We start from the raw sequence: 23,031 nt of genomic DNA, 5'->3' as shown, positions 1-23,031 counted from the left end.
TTCTTCCCTGAGACTAAATGTCTGCCAGACCTCAGACCCTACCCCTTCCCATGGAAGTCTCCTGGCTCAGGGCTGTCGTCTAGAGGTGAGGTCACAGGTTGGTGGGCTTGCCCTCAGAGGCCATCACCCACCTGGCCATCTCAGCTGCCTCCCCATAAAGGCTCCCTGGTACCTTTTAAAGTATTTACAGTAAATGGTTGTGAGACTCCATGCTCAGGTTAATTAATCTTTCAGACAGAAACTTGAGGAACCAAGAAAGCGACGGGCGTGGAAACACTCCTCTGGGGAGCTCTCCATCAATCCACCCGGCCACATGGCAGGTGCTACGCACTGGGCGTTGGTGCCTTGGTCCCCAGCCCTGGCACCCGGCAGTCACCACCATCGTCTGCTGAATGAATGGGAGGCTGGGCCACGCAGGCTGCCCTGGAAAGGAGACACACCACGAGGCAGCGGTGGTCGCTCTCAGTGTTTACTCACGCTGGTGCTTAATTTCCTCAGCCATCACAAATCTCACTAAATAAAAAGGCAAACAGGGAAGCCACAGAGGCGGGAGAGGGCTCAGAGGAGCAGAAGCAGCACCCGTGTTCTCCACCCGTGAACTCTTCGTGCTTCCGTTCCACGGCGGGCAGGCTCTGCTCCCTCCTGAGCGCAGGAGACTCCAGCCTCCGCCCTGAACATGCATTTCCATCCCTCCAGACCCCTGCATGCACCTGCCCAGATCTGATAGTGAATCAGGGTGGGAAAGGTGGACACAGGCTATCACCCACCCGCCTGTGCTTCCAGCCTTGTGGGAAACAGGAGAAACCCCAGGCCACACTGGCTGCTGAATCATCTCATTCAGAGAACTCTTTTTTTCCTTTTCAGTCCTGGTAAATTTAGAAACCAAGTGGTCTCTGTCTGGACTTCAGATTCCTGGATTCCTCCTCATCACACAGCCAGCTGTGCAAAGGGACAGGGCTCCACGAAGATCTCACCTCGAGCCTCCAGCTGCCACCACCCTTGTCCCCAGGTCCCAGGTTCCTTCTAGCTCCCCTGGGGCCAGGAAGGCAAGCAGCTCTGCCCACTGATACCAGAGAGGACCTGAGCTCTGCGTGCGAGTCGGCCTTCGGGAAGCCCTTCAGGAGTCTACTCCAACCCAGCAAGCACAGTTCCTTCTCGGTCTGGGGCTCCATCTAATCCTCCTTAGTGGTGTTAAATAGCGACTCAGACCCTCCTGCATTCTCAGCCTCCTGCTCCTCACACCAAAGCAGGCACCCAAGGAAGGTATGTTAGTCGGGGGACCCCAGCCACTGCACTCCACAAACAGATGGCTCAGCCTTCTTTTTGCTAAATTTCAGCCCCATTAGAGGGAATTCCCCAGCCAGCACCCCTGTTTATGAACAGGGGTTAATGAAGGGACTAGGGTATAGTGCTGTGATAGAGCACGTGCCTGTCGTGGGCTAGGCCCTGGGTTCGGTCCCCAACACTAAAAAAGAAAACAAAAAAAGCTTCTTCCAGGCATTGGTGGAGCATGCCTGTAATCCCAATGCTCAGGAGGCTGAGGCAGGAGGATTGCCAAGAGTCTGAGGCCAGTCTGGGCTCCATAGTAAGAGCTTGTCTTAAATAAAACAAAACAAACAAAAAATCTGCCCAACTGTTGTGCTGGCGCAGGCAGACAATGGAGAAGCAAGTGCCCTGTCCCAGTCCCTGTCGGCAGGAACATCCAGTCTGCTCCTCCCCAGGCACCATGGCCCTGGTGGTCCTCACTCACCCCCTGCTGGGAAGGGGTGCTGCTCCAGGGATTCTTACCCGATACTTGCTCTCTCTCTCTCTGTCTCTGTCTCTCTGTGTCTGTCCTATCTCTCCCTCTTTTCTGTCTCTCTCTGTGTGTCTGTCTCTGTCTCTCTGTCTCTCTCTGCTGAGACACACAGTGCGAACTGTCATTTCCTGTTCTGTTAGGACAACATTGACTCTCGCTTTCAGTGCTTAGGTGAACAGGGGGAAATCCGAGGTGCACGGTCAGGTAGTACTTTCCAGTGTGTTTCCACCCAGAATGCTGGGGGGGCCCTTCAGGGGCAGAGTGGGAAGAAGAAGGGGAGCTAGTTGTAAGGATAGTGTTATTTCAGCTTTGAGAATAATAGATCTCACTTTAGGAGTCTTATTTAACCAGGATGGCTAAAATTAAAGGACTGAGAATCTTAAGTGTTGACAAAGACACAGAGCACATGGAACTCTCAGTCTTTGCTGTTGGAGTGAAACCTGGATGCACAACCTTGGCATCCTTGGAGTTGCACAGCAATTGCAAGCAGCAATCTTCTTCCTAGGTATATGCTTGGAAGCAATGAATATTTATGTTCACCAAAATACAAGTACAAAAAGGTTTGTAGTGCCAAAACTCATAATTGTACAAAGCTTGAAATAGCACCCAAGTGAGTGGATAAATTGCAATATAATCTTCCAGGAGCATCATACACAGCAATGAAGAAAAGTGGGCCACTGCTATATGGGGCCACAGGGACACAGCTCAGAGACACAGAAGTGAACACTGTGTGGTTCCATTCATTTGAAGCTCAAAAATGACAAAAGCAATCTATGCTAATAGAGATCAGAATGCTGCTCACCTCAGGGAGACGCCTCTATAGGATCTGGTTAAGTACCTTAGCTCTGTGCATTTTAGTCAGTGTAAGTTATACCTCAACAAGAAGAGAATAAAGGCGGGTGTCTCTTGTGCCTTCTGATTCCCAGACGAGCATATCACTAGTCATTCATTCCTCTTTTCATGCTCTGCTTCTGAGAAAGACCTGAAGTGGCTCACAGAGGTATTTATAAGCGAAGCTGGGGGGAGCTCAGGTAAAGGCAGGAGTCCCAGGTGAAACCAGGTGTGCGGGTCAGAAAGCCCTGTGTTAAACCTCCTGGTGAAATACACGAAGGGGAAGCAAAGCATTCCAGTGTCCAAAAGCCAGCAGGCCGGGTAGATCAGAAGCGCGGGTGGTCCTGAGCCTCAAGACACGGTTCTCCTGTGTCATTGCAGAAGACAGCAGCTGTGTGATCCAAGCCCTTTCTGGTTTTTAAAAATGTTCTGAAACATCCCATTTGCCCTGATGGCTGACAGCATCTGTGAGGTGTAGGGGGAGGCAGGGACTCCTGCGGTTGGAGCTGGGCCTGGCACTACACACCGTTCACATCGCTGCATGTGGCTTGGGGAGTGCCCTGCTCGTGGGGGCTGGGTTTCTGTGCTTTGGGGTGCACGGCTTGCCATCCTTGCTTCTGACACCCAGGCCCACACCCTGGGTATGCTCTTGGCCCCTTGGCCCATCTCCTTCCTGGCTGGTGCTGCCAGGCAGCCCCGGTCCTTCACCAGCTGCGACTCTGCGTGGGGCAGCTATGGGTCCCTGGGCGCTGGGCTTTCTGCTTGCTGGCATCTGGGCTGTTGACTTTTTCCACCTTCTGGCTCCAGTTTTTGTGTTGAATTCATATGTTTCCCCAGTCACTAGGAGGGGAGGAAGACAAGAATCATATAAACCCAGGAATTCACGTCATTGTATCTCATCCCACCTCTTCCTGGCTCTGTTCTGATCCTCAAGTAAGGACACATGCCAGAGGGTGCAGATTTCAGCTAGAAAGCAGGCTTAGAGTGGCACATGCTTGTCACCAGCTTGCCCTCCCCCAGGCTGTGCAGCTGGGTGGCACATGCCAGGCCTCTGCGATGGGAAGGTTTGGGACAGTCTCAAAGCTACCTCCCTGGCCAGACGAGGGTGCATGTCACCCCGGAGCTCCCCGTGGGTGTCGGGTAAACTACGATCAACTTCGAATGGGTTTACCCAAGACGTTCTGGTTTATTTTGTTTGTTTGTAAAAGCCCCTGAATCCCTGCTAGAAAAAGGAATTGACTGGACGCAGAGGTTTGGCTATTTACGTTAGGGGAGCAGAGGTCTGTAGACAGACATACAAATATGGTCCTACTGGAAATGATGTAAGCATCATTGTGTGTATGGCGCCAACACACACTAATTGACGTGTTTGCTCACATTGGGCCAGTTGGCTCATTTCTCCCCCCTTTTTTCCTCTTTCTTTATTTCTTTTGTTTGTTTTGTTTTTGTTTTTGCTTTTTGTTTAATTTTCTCAAACAAACAAAAACCACAAAGTCCTCCTGCTTTTGCTGCGGACCGTGGCGCTCCGGGCAGGCCCGGCTCCTGGCTCCCACCTCTCAAGCAGCCGCTCACCAGCCCTCCTGCTAATGTGGGTGCATTGTGGTAACAAGTGCCTAATAACAGAGGGAATTTCATTTCAGCCGCAGTAGCTTGTCACTGGAGAGGAGCCATCCTCCTTTCGAGGAGGACTCAAGCGTTCGCCTGGGCACGTGGCCGGGAGCCAGCGCACTTGCCTCCTGAATTTGGTTTCCTTCCCTTTATTCATGTCTATAATTGAGTCTTTGTAAGCAGAGGGATGTGTGTAAAGGAGCTAAATTTGGAGCTGATCTCGTGGGGGTGATGAGCACTCTGGAGGCCAGCTTTACTTAGCTGCGCCTTGCCAACCAAGAACGAATTCTTGGCACCCATCTAGGGGGGAAAAAAAGGAAGCCACACTTGCCATTTCTTCCACTACCAAGAGGATGGTACTAGAGCGTTCAGGAAGGATGGAGTAAGAGAGGAAGTTCCAAGGAGCAGGAAAAAATTTATGTGGGATCTTGAATTCAGGAATTCCCTAAATGGGTTGGTGAATTGGGCAGGGAGGCAAGACGCATGCCCCGGAGTGCAAGCCTTTAACCGAGGCCTCGCCTAGGACCCGCACCAACTGCCATCTGTGCCCAGAGCCATCCCAGGCTGCCTCTGAGGGTCAGTACTGTACCCTGGGCAATGCAGCTAAAGGGACAGACTGAGCTCAGAACAGGAAATCAAACCAGGGAGCGACAGGCACTCTTACGGGCAGCCTTGCCGCTGGGTTACCTGGGTCCACAGCTTCTCCATCAAAGACGGTATTCAGCTGGATCACTTCCTAAGGAGAAGAAAGAGACAGCCTCAGGCTGGCCCTGCGCTGCTGCCTCAGGCCAGGCCTCTCATCCTCGCAGCCCAGCTCCCACTCAGAGCTTCTCCACGTTTATTCATTCAATCAACGGACACTGTGCTGCATGCTGGGGGCAACCCGATATTTATGGAACCCAACACTTGTGCAAATGCATTGCAGATGTGCTCAGAGGAGGAAAGGACTTCTGTCAGGAGCTGTCCCTGGCATGCTGTTCCAGGGACCAATGCATGCTCAGCCCTGAAGGGTAAATGCCCTGCCAGGCCTGCCTTGGGCACACCTTGCCACCCCCCAGGCCTGGCCACACTCACCACTACGGCTGCTTTCTTCACATGCTGCACGTCTGCAGGGGAGAGCACAGGAGGCAGTTAACACCTTCATAATGGGGCCCTCATTCCTACATCTCACTGTCAGGCGGCCTGGAACCACCTGCGGAACACAGGTGCCTGTCCCACCAGTCAGCGTGGCACAGTCCCCTTGGGTCATACAAGCCACCCAAGGGGACAGTCATGCATGTACCACCTGTGGCTCAAGCCAGCAGAAACATGGTAAGCTTCACGGTTGCTGAACTGACCTTAAAATTCTACCCCCACGATGGAACCCCCTGAACAAGCTTTGAACTCAGTCTAACAGACGTGGCAAAGAATTTTTCTGTCTGCAGACATGTTTGTTGACAGTTTTCCATCTTGTTGGAAAAAATATACACAAACACACACATATACACATGTACACACAATACACAAATCATTTAAATTTTGTTTTACTTTTTTCTAGTTTATGATTACTACTAGGCTTGGGAAACTAGCATTTGATTTGTTTTAGAAATCAGAAGGAAAAGTGGAGTTGATGTATTTCTTTGTAAAACAGTCATTTTAAACTTTTTTTAAAAGCATCCATTCCTTATACCCTTTTTTTCCAAAGTACCTGGGACTGGAGAGAGTTTGAAAATGTCATTTGTTAACATCATCTCCTCAACATGGTCACCAGTGACTACAATACACTCCAACCTTGCTTAGGCCATGTCTCACCCAGGTCGGGGACGTGCTTGCTATGGATGAAGAGATGCCAGAAGATACTCATCTTTCTGGCATGGTGTCAGCTTCAACACCAACTTGGTGGCCGGGGCAGGATCCCCGCACCTCACCAAGCCTGGAACTCTCGGGAGAAACTGGCTTAGTTGCCAATTTCTCTGAGTGATTTCACCCTCCCAGCTCCTCTGGGGTGCCCAGCGCCTCCCTAACTAGTTAGACTTCAACGGTTCATGGCAATGATCAATCCATTACAATCCCTTGTTTCTTCTAAAGCTCTAAGTAGAGCTCGATCTTTGGAAAGAGGCCACGGGGGTCCCAGCCAGCATCAGCCATCCTTGGGAGGGACCACACCCCACCCCCACACACAGCAGCAGCGAGGAGGAGATGCTTGTGTCTTAACGCATGCAGAGTTCTTCTTGCCCACCCTGCAGAAGGGACACAAACCTAGGTGCTGCAGTCGGGCTGATGGGTGGGCATGACCCTGGGTAGAAAGCAGTGAGACGACAGGAGATCTGAGAGGGCTGAGGGCATCAGCACCTGGCCCCCATGCACTCCTCCCACAGCGATGTGGCTGAAAACCCACCAGACACAATGACACCCTCATTAGGCTGACGGCTGTTACACACAGCAGGACAGAGCAAGCGGAGCACAGCAAACAGAGAAGGAAATCTGGGCTGTACATACCGGTACCTCCTTTCTTTGCCCTGCAGGGGGAAAAAGGATTGAGTGTTAATTAGCTTGAGAGTATTACATACTGGCACACAGGCCTTGCGGGGTTTGTTGCTTGGGATTCTGGGTCTGTGTTGGTATAGGGGCAAGGATGAGGGCAGAGAGGAAGGCTGGGCTGCCACCCTGCCCTGAGCAGAGCGGCTCTGTCTCTGATGCCCTTGAAGGAAGGAGCTTCTGGAGGCTGCTGAATTCAACTACAGGGACTCTGGTGCCTGTCATGAGGGCAGCTGGCGGGGCACCAGCAGCTCGGTGAGAGGCCAGGTGGTCTTCCTGCCCTGTTTTTGCCTCCTGTAACAAGAAGTGCTACATTTGGGCTCCAAGACCCTTCCTAAGACAAACCTGGATTCTATAATTCTGTGACTCTGACTTTACTCTTTGCTATTTGACAAATGTCCACTGTCATGTGATACAAGCAATGGCTAGGAAGGCCAGGGCTGAGTCTGAATTTCGAGTGTGTTTTTCTTTTTGAAATCAACTATGCTGAAAACAGTATTTAGAGCACAACTTAAAACAACCAGGTTCAAGGTGCATATTTAACACTTGGCCATAATTACACAGGAGTTGCAGTATCTGCTGGATTCTTTCCTTCCTTCCTCCTACCCTAAAGCCATTACAGGGCCCCACCATCGTTATAAGCTTAAATGTCATTCCTGAGAATCAGTCATTTTTTTTAAAGTCAATTTGTAAGTAGAGTCCAAACAAAAATGTCTTTTTTAATTTAAGCAGATGCTCAAGGATTTCTTACCTTCAAGTCAATGTTGCCAATAGCAACAAACTTCCCCAATAAATACGGCAAAGGGCAATGTATGTCTTTATGCTAACGCCTTATAGTTTCATACTATTCTCATCCACAGATTTCAAATGATTTAATAGTTAACAGTTTATCTTTAAAATACCTTTCAGAGGCACCTGCTTCTTCTCACTCCTTTTTGCCGTTAACAAATTCTAGAACTCAGACTATGGAATACCCCAAGATATTGGGGCATAAGGCAAAACTTGAATCTAGAATCCAAAATGCACTGGGTCTTAGTAATGAAGAAGAATACAATCACATTAAAAATACTGGCTATGAAGTCTTCAGCATTCGCTCTGCCCCAGAAGTGGTGCACAGTGCTTCCTTGGCGTTTGTTCAATTGGTTAATTTACAACAAGAAAACTGAAGCTCACAGAGGCTGTCACTGGCCCAAAGCCATGTGGGTACAAGATGGCAGAGCCAGGATTTGAACCTTGCCTTACCTAACTCCAAAGTCGAGGTTCTGTACTCTAAGAGCTACTAAGAATCCAGAAACCAGCTCTGGGAGGTCTGTGACAAGCCGGTGTCCCGTCCACTCCACTCCACAGTTGTCCCTAACAGAGGCCCAGAGGAGGAGACCTGCCTGTGTCTACAGCCCCCGAGGGTAAGAGACTGGGGTCACATGAGAAAGAACAGTGACAGCTTAGTCACACAGAAGTCCACCCGAGTTAGTGGAGCCAAAAGCTTAATTTCCTCACCAGATTTTTTGGAGCTTTCTTCTATTCCACCCCTTCCTAAAACATCCTGCAAATCAGAGCACAGTCTGCCCTATCACTTGGTGCCACAGGGCTCTTCCAAAGCTTTTACACAGGGGAAGGTCACTCAAAACTTGATGGCCTGGTTTCACCAACAAGAACAGGATAGGTTGCCAGGGAACCCAAAGCAATGTTTTCTCTGTCCTTACCAGTGACCTTGAAAGAGGCTCAAGGGCAGCTGGGATGCCTCGGCTCCCATCCCCTCTTCCCTCCTTCATGCCAGGTCCCCCTGCCCAGGAGAGAGACCCTGAGGAAAGGGCCCAGCCCGCTGCTGACTCACGGAGGTTTCTCATTCTTCCTGGTCTTGCAGGGGCAGCATCTGGAGATGGCTTTGGCCAAAAGGACGATCAGACACAACAGGAAGCCCAGGAGCAATATGGAGCCCAGAGTGACAACAAAAGGCACATACCACGCTGATGGCGAGTACACATTTTCCCTGAGGATCTGGTAGGTGACCCTGGGCTGGAGTGACAGAGAGCAGGAGTGAGCAGAGGGGGCAGCATGTTTGATGTCAGCGTTGCCTTGTGTCCAGTGTTTATTCCACTCTTTGTTTCTGTGTGCTCCTAGTTCGCAGCCCACTACCTGTCTCCTTATTTTATGGAGCTCAGAAAAATTAGAGAACTAAAAAGCAGCTCTATCCCCTGTGTCTCTTCCCTTCCCCCAAAGCTAAAGCATTTCTCCACTGTGGTTTTCAAACACCACACAGCACAACACGGGGACTCACAGAGCCGTGTCTCTCCCCGAAACAACATGGCCATGAACACCTTGTAGGATTTTTGCATTTACTCAGCACAGCTGTCACTGCCAGATGAGTGGGCTGCTTATCACAACTGAACCCCAAGTTTGGCATCTGCTTCTTGGAGTAGGAGACAGATCAGAAGCAGGCTACCGAGTTTTCAGGACTGAAGATGTCACAGCTGGGCCATAATCTAAGCCCAAGAAAGGTGTAAGCCCAGTGCCTGGCTCAGGGGAGTCTACTGGCTCCCACCACATGGGAAGCCCTTAGGGGTGTGTCACGTGACTCCACTCATGGGGCTATATTGCCTTGACACACAAGACAAGTGTCACCCACTGTCAGGAAGATGCAGAGGCAGAAGCTGGCCACCTTCCTCGGTCATCTCCCTTTCATGCTCCAATACAGAGGGGCTGACTGGAGTGTACTTTAAGAGGAGGAGGAAAGGGGACAAGGGGAGGGGCCCGCACCTGGAAGAGATGCTGCTGCTCTGGGGACCACACTGGGAGAACCTCTGACCTATGCTAGGTGCTCCATGAGACCAGTGATCATTTTTGGCTTGTTCACTAAAGTAACCAGCACGAGGTAGCATTAAGTGAATACAGGGAACAGGATACCGATCACCTCTTACAAAGAAGTCAAGAGCACCTGGCAGGCAGCTACCTGCTCTCACGGGCACTGGCTTGCGTGCATAGCCATTGTGAGAAAGCAGAACAGGAAGTCAGTGGTTCTATGAGTGCAGGGTCTACCCCGGGCTTTATCCACCCCCTCAGTGGCCAATCCAATCCAGCCAAATACTCCAGCACTTTTCAGTCCACCCCCACTTCTCTGGGGTCAAAGGGCCCCAATAGTATACCCTTCAAGGGCTTATGTCTGGGGATTCCCGGTCCCCACGGACTCACCACGGGAGTTGTGGTGATGATGGTGGTTGGGAGGGGAATGACCTTAACACTCAGTGTCACTGTTCCTGTTTCAACAAGAGCCCCAGCTTTCGTCCTGCCGGACAGCAAGTTGTCATCAGTTATGTACACGAGCAGTTCGTAGTCCCAGACCTTGTCAAGGCCGCCAGCATAGTCAAAGGGGGAAGCAAGCAGCAGGCGTGTAACGTTGGAGCCAGCGCTGGGAGAGAAGGCGAAGTGACTGTTGATGTTGCCTAAATGAGATTTGATACGAGGGAAAAAAGCGTACTGAATAAAAGTCCAGAAGAAAACTGCAGTTTCTCTTTTCCTCAAATGCTCCTGAGTGTAGACCGTGTTTCTGATGGACCAGGACGGGCCAGCAATGTGCCAAGTGTCCATGCTATTCTAATGTCTTCCTTAGTACAATGAAATTCTTGCTTACAACCAGTATGGCTGCAAATGAGGGGGAGTAGTAGGGGACCACAACACACCTGTGCTAGGTAACATCAGGAAGAGAAAGTTCACACTCTTGGGGTAGCCCCTGCTCGCTTGCCACCCAGCATTTACAGCATTTGGTAACAATGTGCATGGTAAGGTTAAATAGTACAGATGAATGTTTGAATAAAAAGTTTTAAAAATGTCTACAGTAAAAAATCCATTGCCATTAATCCCATCAAAATAATCCCATTCCCTTTGAATGTACTTGTCCCACCATTCTGGCCACTTTCTGAAGCAGTTCTGGAGGTCTTTTTTTGTAAGTGTCTTTTTATGGCTGACTCAGTGTTCAGAATCAACTCAAAATGTTGATAGCAATTTCTGTCCAGTAAAAACATTCTGGTATGTTCTTACCCACCTTATTGACTGAATTGGGCACCCATGATTCTGGCTCTTCCCCAAAGTCAAAATGACCATGAAAAGTAAGCATTTAAAACCCATCCAGGACCCTGGGGAAGCCATGACAGTGCAGTGGGACACTCAGAGACTCCAGAGCCCTTCCAGAATGGCTCCAGAAAGTGGCGAGACCACGGGGTACGTGCGTTCAAAGTGAGGGGGAGGAGTTTGAGGCATGATGGCTGTATGTCTTTCACTGTAATAGATTTTTTTAAACTAAATCTTCATGGTATTCTTGATCATACCTTGAATATAACACACGCAAACCAGTGAGTGGGCAGCAGGAGAGCAGAGCAGGCCACAACCACAGCTGGGGTCACCAGAGCTTTTCATGGCAACTGGCTGGCTGGTCACACTGGGTATAGGTGTCCTTGGAGTCCTCCAAAGAAGCTGCCTCCTGGTTTTGCAAGGACTGCACCCCATCCTTCTGGACTCACCCCTGTCTTCCCTGAAAATCCTACAAGCTCTTTGGGGGCACTCGGCTCTCTGCTCAGGGAGCCTGGGGCAGGGATGCTGCAGCCAAGCGTGGCTCTTGCTCATTCCTCCAGTGTCTGCAGACTCATTACTGACTGAAAACCAGCAAATGGAGCAGGAGATGATGCAATTTTTCCTCCCTTAGCAGCAAAGTGCTCCATAAAGGCCTAAGGCTTCTCAGTATGGATTATTTCCATCTCCGGCAAGTGTGGTCTCAAGGCAGCGTCTGCTCCTGGGTTTTGCAACACTGCTGGCTCAGAGGCTTCCTACTGCTGAGTTCCTGCTCTGCCAGGCTCAGCGGGTGGCTGAGATGGATTTTACTCTTTTACATGGAATTGCTCGCTTGTTTGGGTTTAAATCTCTGGCCCCAGCACTTCATTAGATGAGCTATTTCGGTCTAATTTTCACTGGAAGTGTGTTCTTTTTTTCCTTCACACAGTGGTATGTTTTTTAAAGAGAGAAAATGAATGGAGCAGAAGAGAATTGCTGAGAACACATTTCAAAATGCATTTTGTCTGTTTAATCTATTATTATCCAGCAAGATGCCTAGGTTTCCCCACCCCCACGATATGCTTTCAGGAAAAGAGGTGGCCAAGGAGTTGGACTAAAAAACTTTCGTTTTAATTACACTTATGTCACTTATGACTCATGATAGTCTGGGCATTTGGGAAGGGGAGTCTACCATCAAAAGGGTTCATCCGTCTCAGGACCTTTGAGCAGCCATGCAAGGATCTGGGAGAGCAGGGAAGCCACAGAGCACACCAGGAAACACAGGGCCTCTGACTCTTCACGGCTCCTCCCTCTTCCCACTCCCAGCCCACGCCACACCCACGTCCACGTGTGAGCACAGACCCCGACATCCTCTTGGAGTCCAGAGTCCCCAGACAGCACCAAGCACCATACCTGGGCCAATGGTATAACGAAAAGATCTGGGGCTGGAGTCAAGGTCAGTGCACGTGAGCTTGAAATTCTGAATATTTGTGCCAACTTGCAGATCCACTGGGATGGCCAGGAAGTAAGAGTCAGGGGTGCACACTGGCTTTTCATCATTTTCCCCGAGGATGTTCACGGTGACCTAGCGCAGCAACAAGGGTCGTTGTTGGCAACAGAGCTGAAAGTGGCAGGGTGCTGGCAAGTCCTGTGAATCGGAGCTGGCAGGCGTCCCAGTCCAGGAGCCAGTCCACCAGGTGGAAAAGGCAGCAATGAAGCCACAGGCTGGCCGAGCTTGGGGCCAGTTCCCAGCTGCACACCTGACATGGGTCAGCTCATTTAGCCTCACATGACGGAGGGAACCTGACCACGCCAACTTTACAGGCAAAAAAAGGGAGGCGTCAAGAGAGTATACGATTGAATCGCCACCATCCAGGTGCGGAGTGGCCGAGCCGGCATTTCAATTCTGCTCTGCTTTCCTCCAAACATGCTGTTACCTGGTGCACTTGCATGAGTGTGCAGGTGGCACATATAACATTCTCACACCTCATGCACCTGGATGCAGGAGCTCCCCAAAGTAATGCTGAGCTCTTTTGCAGCAATGGCTTTGGGTTTACGGAGACCCTGTGTATCTCCTTGTTCACTGCCACTTGTGACCTGAAATTCAGTGTCTAACCTTGGCAAACACAGCAGTGGTTCTCAAATGCACTTTTTTTTTTTTTTTTTTTTTTTTTTTGGTCTTTTTGAGACAGGGTCTCGCTGTGCAATGCAGGCTGGCTTTGAGCTCACTTTGTAGCCTAGGCTGGTCTTGAACTTGCAACTATCCTCCTGCCTCAGCCTCCCTAGTGCTGCGATTACAGGCATGAGCCACCACGCCTGGCTCAAATGCACTTTCTTGGGCTCACTTCAGACCAAATGAATTGGCATCCCCAGAGGGTGGGGCTCTGGGCAGGTTTTCATGCGCCCCAGCTGACTCTAACATGCAGCAGAGCCAAGGAGCTCTAGGCCAGAACGAGCAAGTGTGGTTAAGCTGGGATCTCATCTGCAACCCAGGCTATTAGCGCCGCGCTGAGCCTGAGGGCTGACCCGCCCCAAGCAGGGCCAGCCTGTGCTTTCTTGCTGCCTTTTCCGCCTGGTGGATTGGCTCGTGGACTGGGATGCCTGCCAGCTCCGATTCACAGAACGGCAGCCCTGCAAGGGATTTATGTGATCATTTAGTTCATCGCCCTTTTAAAAAGCTTATGAATTTTGAGTCGTAGTCGTTCTACTTTTGAAATTTGGGGATTTCAGCTATTTCTAAGCTGAGAATAAATTGAAATGTTCGCTCTAGTTAGCTCCCAAAGTGGAGTCCATTCATTTTTCTCATATAACCCCCCAGTCTAACAAACACTGCAATTATCTCCCACTCTGCCTGGCTGGCAATGCCAAGCCTCACACATTACTGCAAATGTCCTCCTGTTAATTCAAAGTGAGTCCCTGAAGGAGCTGGACCATTCAGGCATTGGGTCATCAGGTGAAAAGAAATACAGAAGCTTAAGCTTAAGAAGTACAGAAATAGGGACACAGAGATAAACCTGCTCAGACTCCGCCGGGAAACTGGGATCAAAGTTGAGAAATGGACTCATGCTCTTGACTCTGAACTGGTCATTGTCTGTGTCACACATGGCTGCTTGCTGCTAGCTGAGTCCAGTCGCCTTTCACTTTATCATGGGGCAAGAACAAGGAGCATTGGATCTTTATGACTGTCAATGCTGCTCTCAGATAATCCCAGCCACCCCCTCCATGGACCTATTAGGTTCTAGTGTGACCCCTATGTGCTACTCAAGGGGTGGCGTTGGGCCAGCAGCACTGTCACCATGGACAGAATATCTAAGATGCAGAACCGTGGGTAGGGAATGAAGTGAGACCTGTGGGAGATCCTCAGGTACTGAGGATAGGTCCCCCCACTCTGAGACTGTGGGACCTGGCCCAGCTTCTCCCTCTATTTCTTGGATCCAGATGTGAGTACTCACTAAAACTTACACTCCTGCCATGATGTGCCACCCTCTCCTCAGGCCCCAAACAGAGCACCCCAACCATGGACTGAACCTCCCAAATCATGAGTCATCGTAAGTAGCCTGCACTGAGTATTTTGGACAGTGACACAAAGCTAACTAGTACAGCATCATCGTAAGACTCTACCCCATCTGGTGTGGTATGCATAGGGTAGGGAGGAGATAAATCATAGCACAACCACATCCATATTCCACCCTGAGTCTCTTATCATTGCTCACTGTGATGCCCAAGTAAGATTTAAGGAGCCACAGGAGGAATCTTGTCACTTTGTGGGTTCAGCATATATCCCAGTGACAAGCCATCAATCTCAGCCCTTCTCCCAGTAATCCACAAACTTGGAGCTCAACTAGAGGTGTGAATATTTATGTCTGGACACCTCTACTTGTCTCTTATCACATCCAAAAGTTACACCCTGTGAAAATTCCTCATGGCTGCAGCCACACCCTGGGGTGCCAGGGAGACCCTGAGTCAACCACTTGGGTAAGTAAGTGAGAATATACCAAACAGCCCCACTCACAGTCACTGAGCTCGTGTCCTCGCCATTGGTGGCCCGAATTCTGAGAGTATAGGTGGGAGTGGTTTCATAGTCTGCCTTAGTTACTAGCTGGAGTTCTCCCGTCTTGGGATTAATCCAAAATACACTGGGGTACTGGAGGCTGGCTCCTCCGCTGGCGATGGAGTACGTGATGCTGCTCTGGGGGAAATCCTTGTCCATTGCTTGCACCTGTCCAACTCGGGTTCTAGCTGGAAGAATAGAGTACCGGGGATCAGTGCTGGTCAGGGAGGAAGAGATGTTCTCACTGTCTCCCGGCTGCTCAAACCCTGCTGCACTGGGTATCTTCAGGTCTACTGCATTCAAATGATGCTAATGAGCAGCCACTGGGTAACTGGCCCTGTATCCAAACACCGCTGCCAGGTGTGAAGGATGGTTCTTGCCTTCATAGAGACTCCAAGGATGCCAATTATTTTGCCACCATAAACAACAGAGCAAAGAACATCCATCCACACACGCATCTTTTGGCACTGGTGCTGCCTGAAAGTCTCCAGTAATTTTCAACATTTCCTATAACAAGCGTGAATGGCTCTTGTAAACGAAACAAAACAATAAATAATTGTTAAAAGAACTTAGCCACCGATGATTACGGAGTGTAGGTTTTTAAATGCTCTTCCATTTGTTTATCTTACAAATGCTGTTGGTGGAGCCACTTGAGTGCCAGCTTGCTTGCTTCACAGAAGCTCTTACCCCTAAATTACACTACAGCCCCGGCACCGCACGTGACCCAGAGCAGGTGTCAAAAATAATTGTTGTAAGATCTGTGAAAGCATGAAAGGCCTGTTCCTGGTGAAGTGTTATATTCACTGTGTAAGGTATTGTTTGCTGGTACAGTGAGAAATTAAAAGTATTTTCTCTGCACCCTCTTTTTGTGCTTTGTTTTAAAACTTAATTGTCAGGAAATGGAGAAGAAACATCATAAATAGAGAATCAAGGGGGAGGAGATGATTTTTGAGAGAGTGTTTTGGTTTGGGTTTGATTTAGCTCTTAAATGCTGAGGAAGTATCCCTGACCTCAGGATCGAGGGTGTGGGGAAGCCTGTGACAGCGGAGAGGTCGTGTGCTCCATTATCCTGGGGAGCTCCAGCAGGCTGAGACGGGGAAGCTGAAGAGGCTCGGAGTTGGATGTCTTTCCTTACTGAGGGAGGAGACTGCGGAGACCAAAGTGCTACAAAGGGCAGGAAAAATAGGCCTCCAAGGAATGTGGGGACGGGAGAGACAAATGTATTTTATTTTTCAATGAAGGAAACAGAGAAATGAGAAGTTTTTAAATTTCACTTTGCTGAGTGAGCTGATTAAAAATCACAGTAGAGATCAAGAGAAAGATCACAGAAAGGAGGATTAGTGGCATTAGGCAAAAAGACAAGAAACAACGGGGAGTTTCAGAGAAATGCAATTTAATCAACAGTTTTTAAAATCCAAGTTTAAAAAAAGAAGTAGGATATACCATTTACAGGTACAAATTCCCTATGATGAATGGATCGTTATGCATATATAAATTATACCAACAAACTTAATCATAAAAAATAAAACCTAAGGGTCTACACCAGCAAGCACAATTTTTAAAAGAATGCGAGAGGCACCAACAGGAATCAGCTGTGACCTCTGCACTGCACCAGCAGGGCCTCTGGAAGGAGCTTTGCCTTCCCAGCAGACATCTGGCAGAGGCCATCTGGGAGCGCTCGGTCTGGACCTCATAACTTACCCGGTCTTAACTCTGACACATCAAACACGTAGGAGGGCCTCCCGAAGACAAGAGGAAACTCATTTACTGGGCTTGTCAAGATAGAAATGTGGATGTTGTCTAAAAATGGAAATGGGAACAGACTTAAATTACAATCATTGTTCATTAGTTCATTCAACTTTTTGTTTTTCAGTACTAGGAGTGGAACCTAGGGGCTAGGCAAGTGCTCTACCACTGAGCTACATCTCCAGGTCTTTAAAAATCTTTTTAGCTTTGAGACGCAGCTTCACTAAGCTTCTGACGCTGAGCTCAAATATGCAGTCCTCCTGCCTCAGCCTCTCAAATAGCTAGGATGACAGGCACGCGTATTAAAGGTTTTAAAAGCACCATCTGAGTGTAGGCTCCGGGACACAGCTTGTTCCTGACCACAGGATGCCTAAGGTGGGAGCATTAGCTGAGCCTGACAAGGATAGAGTTAAAGAAATAAATAAGAGAGGAGTGTGCAGTGTGGCTTGAGGGGATGTTCTAGGCATGCTCTAGGAGGGAGGCATAACACTGCATCATTCAATCAGGGCAACTGAAAATGGTTTGGTCCAGTTGGAAAAAAGGGAGCTTGGAAGGTGTCTAGGGAGGGAACAGCAGCCACGCGCTGGAAGTCTTTGTGTGCTGAGCCAGAGTTTGCACTTACACTTGTAAGTTTGCACTTACACAGGACACACGCAAGGCAGTGACCTGCTGGTGTTTGCATTTCCTAGAAAAATCGCTGGCAGAAACAGGAGAGATGCATTAAGAAGGAACAGGACTGAGGTAGAGAGACCCTTTCAAGGGTCTTCAGTGTTGCAATTCAGCAAAGAAAGAGGGGGACCCTTCTTAGAGCCCTGCTAGGAGATGGGAAAGCATGAATCCTAGAAATGCCTGTGCAGTTTCATCATTGATGCTCAAGGAACAGAGCTGGGAAATAAGTGAAAATGATACTTGCTTTTGTAATAAGGAGGAGCAACGTCCTGCACCTGGATTATCAGCGTGTACCGATTACCCGCAGCTAGATTGCTTGGATTCTCACAGTCTAGATCGCCAGTCAACTAGATTAAAACAGAGGAACTAGATTACACAGAATAAACAGTCCTATACAGTGACATTTTCATACTCCGCTGGCAGATCCTTAAATTGGCACAATCCTTCTGGAAACCGTTCTCCTATGATTTCAGAAGCTTTAAAAAAAATTGTAAACCTACCTTTGTGCATTCCTGGAGAATTTACTCTAAGGAATTGACCGGGAAAGAGAGTCTACGCACAAAGATGCTTAGCTCGCACTTTTGCACCACAAGCACAGGTTCAGGACTTCAGATCAGCTGAAGAAAAGCATGATACTGAACCTTCTAATCAGGGATGTTTTCATTATTTAACCTATGTATGCATGCATGTATAGAATGCACACATAGCTAAAAGATAAGGGGGAGAATACAGCAGGATTGCAACTGTGGCTATCACAGAAACGATGCTTTTCTGTGTTTGCTGCCTTTTTCTATAGTAAACAGAGGCTCAGTTCCTAAACAGAAAAACACAGAAATGACTTACATCAGCGAGACTCTTGGAGACTGAGGAGGGGCCGGGCTGGGAGGCAGAGGAGGCAGTGGGGTGGAAGGAGAGGTGCAGGCTGTTTGTCCTCCTCCTCGCCCGTTGACACCCCGAAAACGCCACCTATTTGCCCCTGTCCCTCCCCTCTCCCTTTCTTTCCCCACTGCCTTCCAGAGGGGTCCCATAAATAAAGGTTTCCCAGGGCTGGCTGGGGCCACCTTTCTCCACCCCCTCCATGCTCTTTGCGTCTCCTTGTCCTGTTCCCTGTGGGTCTCCACCGGTTCTGTGGTGCAGGATCTGTTAGGACACTGAGGACCCCAGCCCTGCTTCTCCCTCACACCTCGTTTGAGGAACCAGCACTCAAATAAACAAAGCACTTGAGTGCAGAGGGCACACTAAGTGGGCACACAAACTGCGCTGCCCGGGGAGGAATCCAGACCTGAGCTCCCCGAGCCCAGCTATGCATCACAAATGTCCCGGAACCTGGGTAAAATAAAGATCAAAAGGAGCACAGGCTCGCTATTAAGCCTGTGAGTTACTGTGGCTCGGAGAGGGGCTACCTTGGAAATCTCTCTCTGTGGGGCAGCAAAAGCACTATGCCTGTTGGACCAGCTTCCCTGATGCCCTTTTAATGATGCAATGACCGTAAACTGACCACGATTTTCCCAGAGCCAGCTGGATCCTGTAAAAATCTGCGGCTGCTCCCCACTCCAGATGGCGTGGTGAAGTTGAATGCGTTGTTTGGGGCTTTGCTGTCGCTATCAAAGCAGAACTTGCTTAGGTCCAGGAGCAACGTCCCGTTGGCCGCGCTTTCCGGCACCATAATGCTGGGTGAGAAGACACAGTTCAGTATTTTCTCTTCATGAATAGCAACTGAGCGCCTTTTCTCAACTAGACAGCCCCAGGCCTGGGTCACCTCTCTGCTCCTAAGTTCTCACTTCACCTGAAGTCCTGACTCGTACACAGGACCCGCAGGACTCTGCCCTCCTCTCCCCCAGACTCCTCCTGTGCAGGCTGCTATCGCTCCCTCCGTTACCTGGGTGCCCCTTCCCACTCCACCTACAAGGCTCCCCACTGGTTGGGTACTGAATGTCCCCCACAACTTTGTCGCCAGAGTGGTACTGCTTGGGAGGCAGTGGAACTTTATGAGAGGGATCTGGGTTGTGCCCTTGAAGAGGATTGTGGGACCTCAGCCAAGGCCAAAGCAATGGAACCCACCAGCCATGGACTGGACCCACCAAAACCAAGAGCCAAAATAAACCTTTTCTCTTTGTAAGTTGGTTGTCTCAGGTATTTACTATCATTTCACAAAGCTGACTGGTGCCTTTCCCCTTCCACTTTCATTTATCTGTAATCAAACGCCACCTTCCCACTGAGGCCACACCATCTAAATGTCAGTGATCCCCGCCTGCTGTGCCCTCCAAACCACTTTTTATTTTTAATTCTTAGCACTCACCCCTGTGCAACACCCTATGTGCTGTGCCTACTTTTATCCTGGCCATTGTCTGTTTCCCACCACATGGACAGGGATGTTTGTTTTGCTCTTAGCACTAACTAAACATTTGTAGAATGAATGAATGATGGCACAGAGAACACAAATACAAAGAAGAGTGTAAGAGAAATAGAAATTCTAGGCTCTGCCTGCAGGAGTATAAAGACTGGATAGAGAAAACCCTTGCACCCCTGTGCCTTCATCCTCCATGCTTTGAAAGTTGGGAATTCCTTGGCGTGTGTCCCTTGGCTTCAGTGTCACAGAAGGCCCACCCAGTACCATGGTGTCATTCAAGCAAAGAGATTTATCAACATTTGAACGTGGAGGTTCTGTTCTGACACAAGAGGAAAGCTGCCCCCAGGGGACTGCGAGGAAGACTAATGTTACAGACTTCAATTCATTCAGGACCTTTTTCGTGTCTCTAGTTTTCTGTCCCTCCGTCCATTAGACGGACAGGAACAATGTTAGCTTTTGCTACTCAGCACACAGCCCCAAACTTGGCGGCTTCCAGCAGGAAGCGGTCACTTTTTCTCACAGTGCTAGGGGTTTCCAGCAGTTCTCTTGGTTCTAGCTGGACCCGGCTGGGCTCTGCGGTCCCTGGCAGCTTGCCCACAGCCCGAGGTCTAGGCTGGCCACATTCCCGTGGCTGGCGGTGGGCAGGCGGTTGGTCTGTGCTTCTCTTCGTGTTGTCTCTCCTCCCCCAGGAGGCTGGTCCAGGCTTTCATGTGGACACCTCAGGGGTCCACAGTAGCAAGAGACATCAAGTCCCAAAGCACAAGCACTTAGCAAGCCTCCGCTGGGTTGTGTTGGGGGTGTTCCAGTGGCCAAAGCAACTCCCATGGTCAAGCCCAGATTCGAGCAGAAGAGAAGCAGCTCTCGCTGGGAAGGGCAGGAAGGTCTCGTTGTTTGGGGATGCCATAGAGACAGGCAGGGATTCAGGCCGGGTTTTACAGTATGGGTGGAGGGGTTAAAATAAAATAGGTGCAGCATATGAAACACTGCAAGCTGTCTCCTACCAAGCACCTGAAAAACACTCCAATTCCTGCATCTCCAAGAGGTCTGTGCTGTTGCCCTCATTTTCCAGGGGCAGGAAGGTGGTTCAGAGTGGTTTCACAGCTGACCGAGGGAGTGAACGCCTCCAGATGTGGACCTCTGCTGTGAACTGCAGGCTCCATCAGTGAACTCCCAGACCCCAGCGTGACATCTGGCCATGTGAGCCTTGATGACAACTCTGTGGAAGCCAGGAGATGGCAAAGAACCCCAGAGCCTGAAGCCAGACATTTCAGGTGCTGCAACAAAGGCCTCTGTGCTTGACCTCTCTGAGCTGGCAGCTACCTTTTTCCTAGTGCTGGTAACTTTTGGTTTTGCCTTTGCTTTTGTTTTTTAATTGTCTTCTGTATTTTATGCTGGCGTTGAACTCCTGACGAGCCTCCTACACATGCTTTCAGCACGTTCTTTCCCTCTTCCTGACACTAGGTCTTTTTTTCCTAAATGCAGGCCTCCTGGCTCCATCGTGGCTTTGGAGCCACTGACCGGGGTCCCTGCCTGCAAAGGAGGTCGCGCCAGCCACACGCGGCGTCCTTGTGCTTCCCGCCCCTGCTCAGGGACAGCTTGCAAAGCGCTTCCTGCAGAGCGCTTTCAGCAGAAGGCCAGGCAGTTCACAACCTGGGGCCGGCTGTCTGCGCACCTTTGACGCCTGGCCGGGACCCTGCGCTTGTTCATCACCTGCCTGGGACGCCGCGGACCTCCGGGCTGAGGGCCGGAGCCTGCAGTGCCCGCGGAGACAGCAGGGGGCGCCCGCCGCCTCCAGGCCGCCCTCCCCTCCCCCGCCGCCTCCCTGGGCCACCAGATGGGACGCACTGCACGCCCGCTAGGGCACAGGGTTAGAGAGGCCGGGGGCAGCGCTCTTTCCGTCCCACATGGGTGCTGGCTTTGTCACAGAAGGATGGAGAGCGGGTGAGGAGTAGAAGCGGGGGCAGCTTCTCAGCCCCACCTGTCCAGGGCCACAGGAACTAGGGGCCACAGACAGCTCTGCAGGAAGATCTGCTCTTTGGGGCACACTTGCTGTGCTGGGACAGCTGGGGTCACCTTCCTTGGCAAAGCCCGGAGGACAGAGGGCAGGCGTGACCTTGTGTAGAAGCAGCTGTGGTTGTGTACAGGGTTAGTCCAGCACCGACTCAGTGTTGGCCTTCGGGGTGCATTCGGAGGAAAGATCAGGAGCAGGAAGGGCAGGAGCAGGAGCAGGAAGTGGCCTGGCCAGCAGGACATTTGGATGTGATGTCACCAGCGGGCTGGAGCGTCCTGCCAAGTGCCCTGGTCATCTCTGGGGACCTGGCCACAGGAAGCCAGGCGTGCCCTGAGCAGACCAGCCCTGAAGGAGGAGCAGACAGGAGGTACCAGATGCCCAGAGTTCTCACTCCCGTGTCCTCCTCCCCCAGAGAGGCAGGGCACCAGGGAGGAGCAGGAGGGCCTAGGAGGGCCCAGGCCCAAAGACGAATTTCCCAGGATGCACTAGGACCACCCCAGAGGGCTGCCACAGACTTAGATGTTTAAGGAAAGAGTAAGTGTGACTCTGCAAAACGTCTCCCCTCCAGCCCTCCGGCCCGGGCTTTTGTTAACAGAAGGTGAATTCGGTTTAAGTGCAGTGGTGTGGAAGTAACAGTTCTGGCTCCCCATGGCAACCATCCCTGCTCAGCTCAGAGAGACTGAGGTGTAGGAATGCTCAGGTCAGGAGAGAAGCCTGTCACACCCACGGTCTGGCTGTGACTGAGTTCATCAGGGTCTCGGCAGGAAGCAGATGGCAAATTAGGATAATTTTAGGAGGATTAGAAAAAGGATTATTACCAAGGTACACACAGGGGACATGGAAATCTCAAACAGAGGATGTTATCATCCCCAGACCCAGGCCGGCTATGTGCAGGTGCTACCTTATCAGAACCGAGCCCTAAAGCCAGGTAATAAGGACCCTGACCTCAACCCTTCCTGTTATGGTTGATATGCTGCATCAACTTGAGAAGTTTAGACGTTAAACTAAGAGACTCAGCAGGGAGCCAGGGTTCTTACTTTGTAAATATCCTCCGCCTGTCAAAGAGGAGGGCACTGAGGTGGTGTGAGTGTTACACCCGCCCTGGGAAGGGAAGAGTCTGCTTACGATATAAAGGAGGAGAAGAGGCTTGTTTCCACCTTTTTGCTCTGGCTGCTTTTGCTGGCTGCTGCCCTGAAGTGTTGCCCCAGTGCCATGCCACCCTGCCCAGGAGCCTGCTGACTGTGGGCTGAAACCTCCACAAACTGTGAGCTAAATAAATCTTTCCTGCCTTAAGTCTGGGTGTTGGGTATTTTGTCCCAGCAATGAGAGAAAGTAACCAAGACACTCCCCGCTGCCAGGGCTCCTCAGTGACCAACAGAAGCTCTGTATGGCAAGGAAGCCAGCTGGGA

The 23,031-nt window shown here is 50.4% G+C and overlaps 1 protein-coding gene across 2 annotated transcripts in view; it reads right to left on the bottom strand.

Annotated features, from left to right (window-relative positions):
* Window positions 1-455: 455 nt before the first annotated feature.
* The window catches only part of Cdhr3 (cadherin related family member 3), a 55,020-nt gene continuing 32,444 nt past the window's right edge, over window positions 456-23,031 (bottom strand). For both annotated transcript variants that reach the window (XM_013152491.3, XM_003469848.5), the window contains exons 9-19: window positions 18,760-18,931; window positions 17,506-17,608; window positions 16,548-16,646; window positions 14,808-15,034; window positions 12,209-12,380; window positions 9,944-10,194; window positions 8,589-8,770; window positions 6,716-6,735; window positions 5,312-5,343; window positions 4,925-4,973; window positions 456-3,469 (exon numbers count right to left, since the gene is read on the bottom strand). In XM_013152491.3, coding sequence (XP_013007945.1) covers window positions 3,159-3,469; window positions 4,925-4,973; window positions 5,312-5,343; window positions 6,716-6,735; window positions 8,589-8,770; window positions 9,944-10,194; window positions 12,209-12,380; window positions 14,808-15,034; window positions 16,548-16,646; window positions 17,506-17,608; window positions 18,760-18,931 — 1,618 coding nt within the window. In that variant the 3' untranslated portion in view covers window positions 456-3,158. The remainder of the gene's footprint in view (window positions 3,470-4,924; window positions 4,974-5,311; window positions 5,344-6,715; window positions 6,736-8,588; window positions 8,771-9,943; window positions 10,195-12,208; window positions 12,381-14,807; window positions 15,035-16,547; window positions 16,647-17,505; window positions 17,609-18,759; window positions 18,932-23,031) is intronic.

This window comes from Cavia porcellus, unplaced genomic scaffold, assembly GCF_034190915.1.
Source record: "Cavia porcellus strain 051 isolate PalLab524CR breed Dunkin Hartley unplaced genomic scaffold, mCavPor4.1 scaffold_2, whole genome shotgun sequence".
Taxonomy (NCBI): domain Eukaryota; kingdom Metazoa; phylum Chordata; class Mammalia; order Rodentia; family Caviidae; genus Cavia; species Cavia porcellus.
Note: the sequence above shows the minus strand (reverse complement) of the source record. Positions and strands in the feature narration are given on the sequence as shown.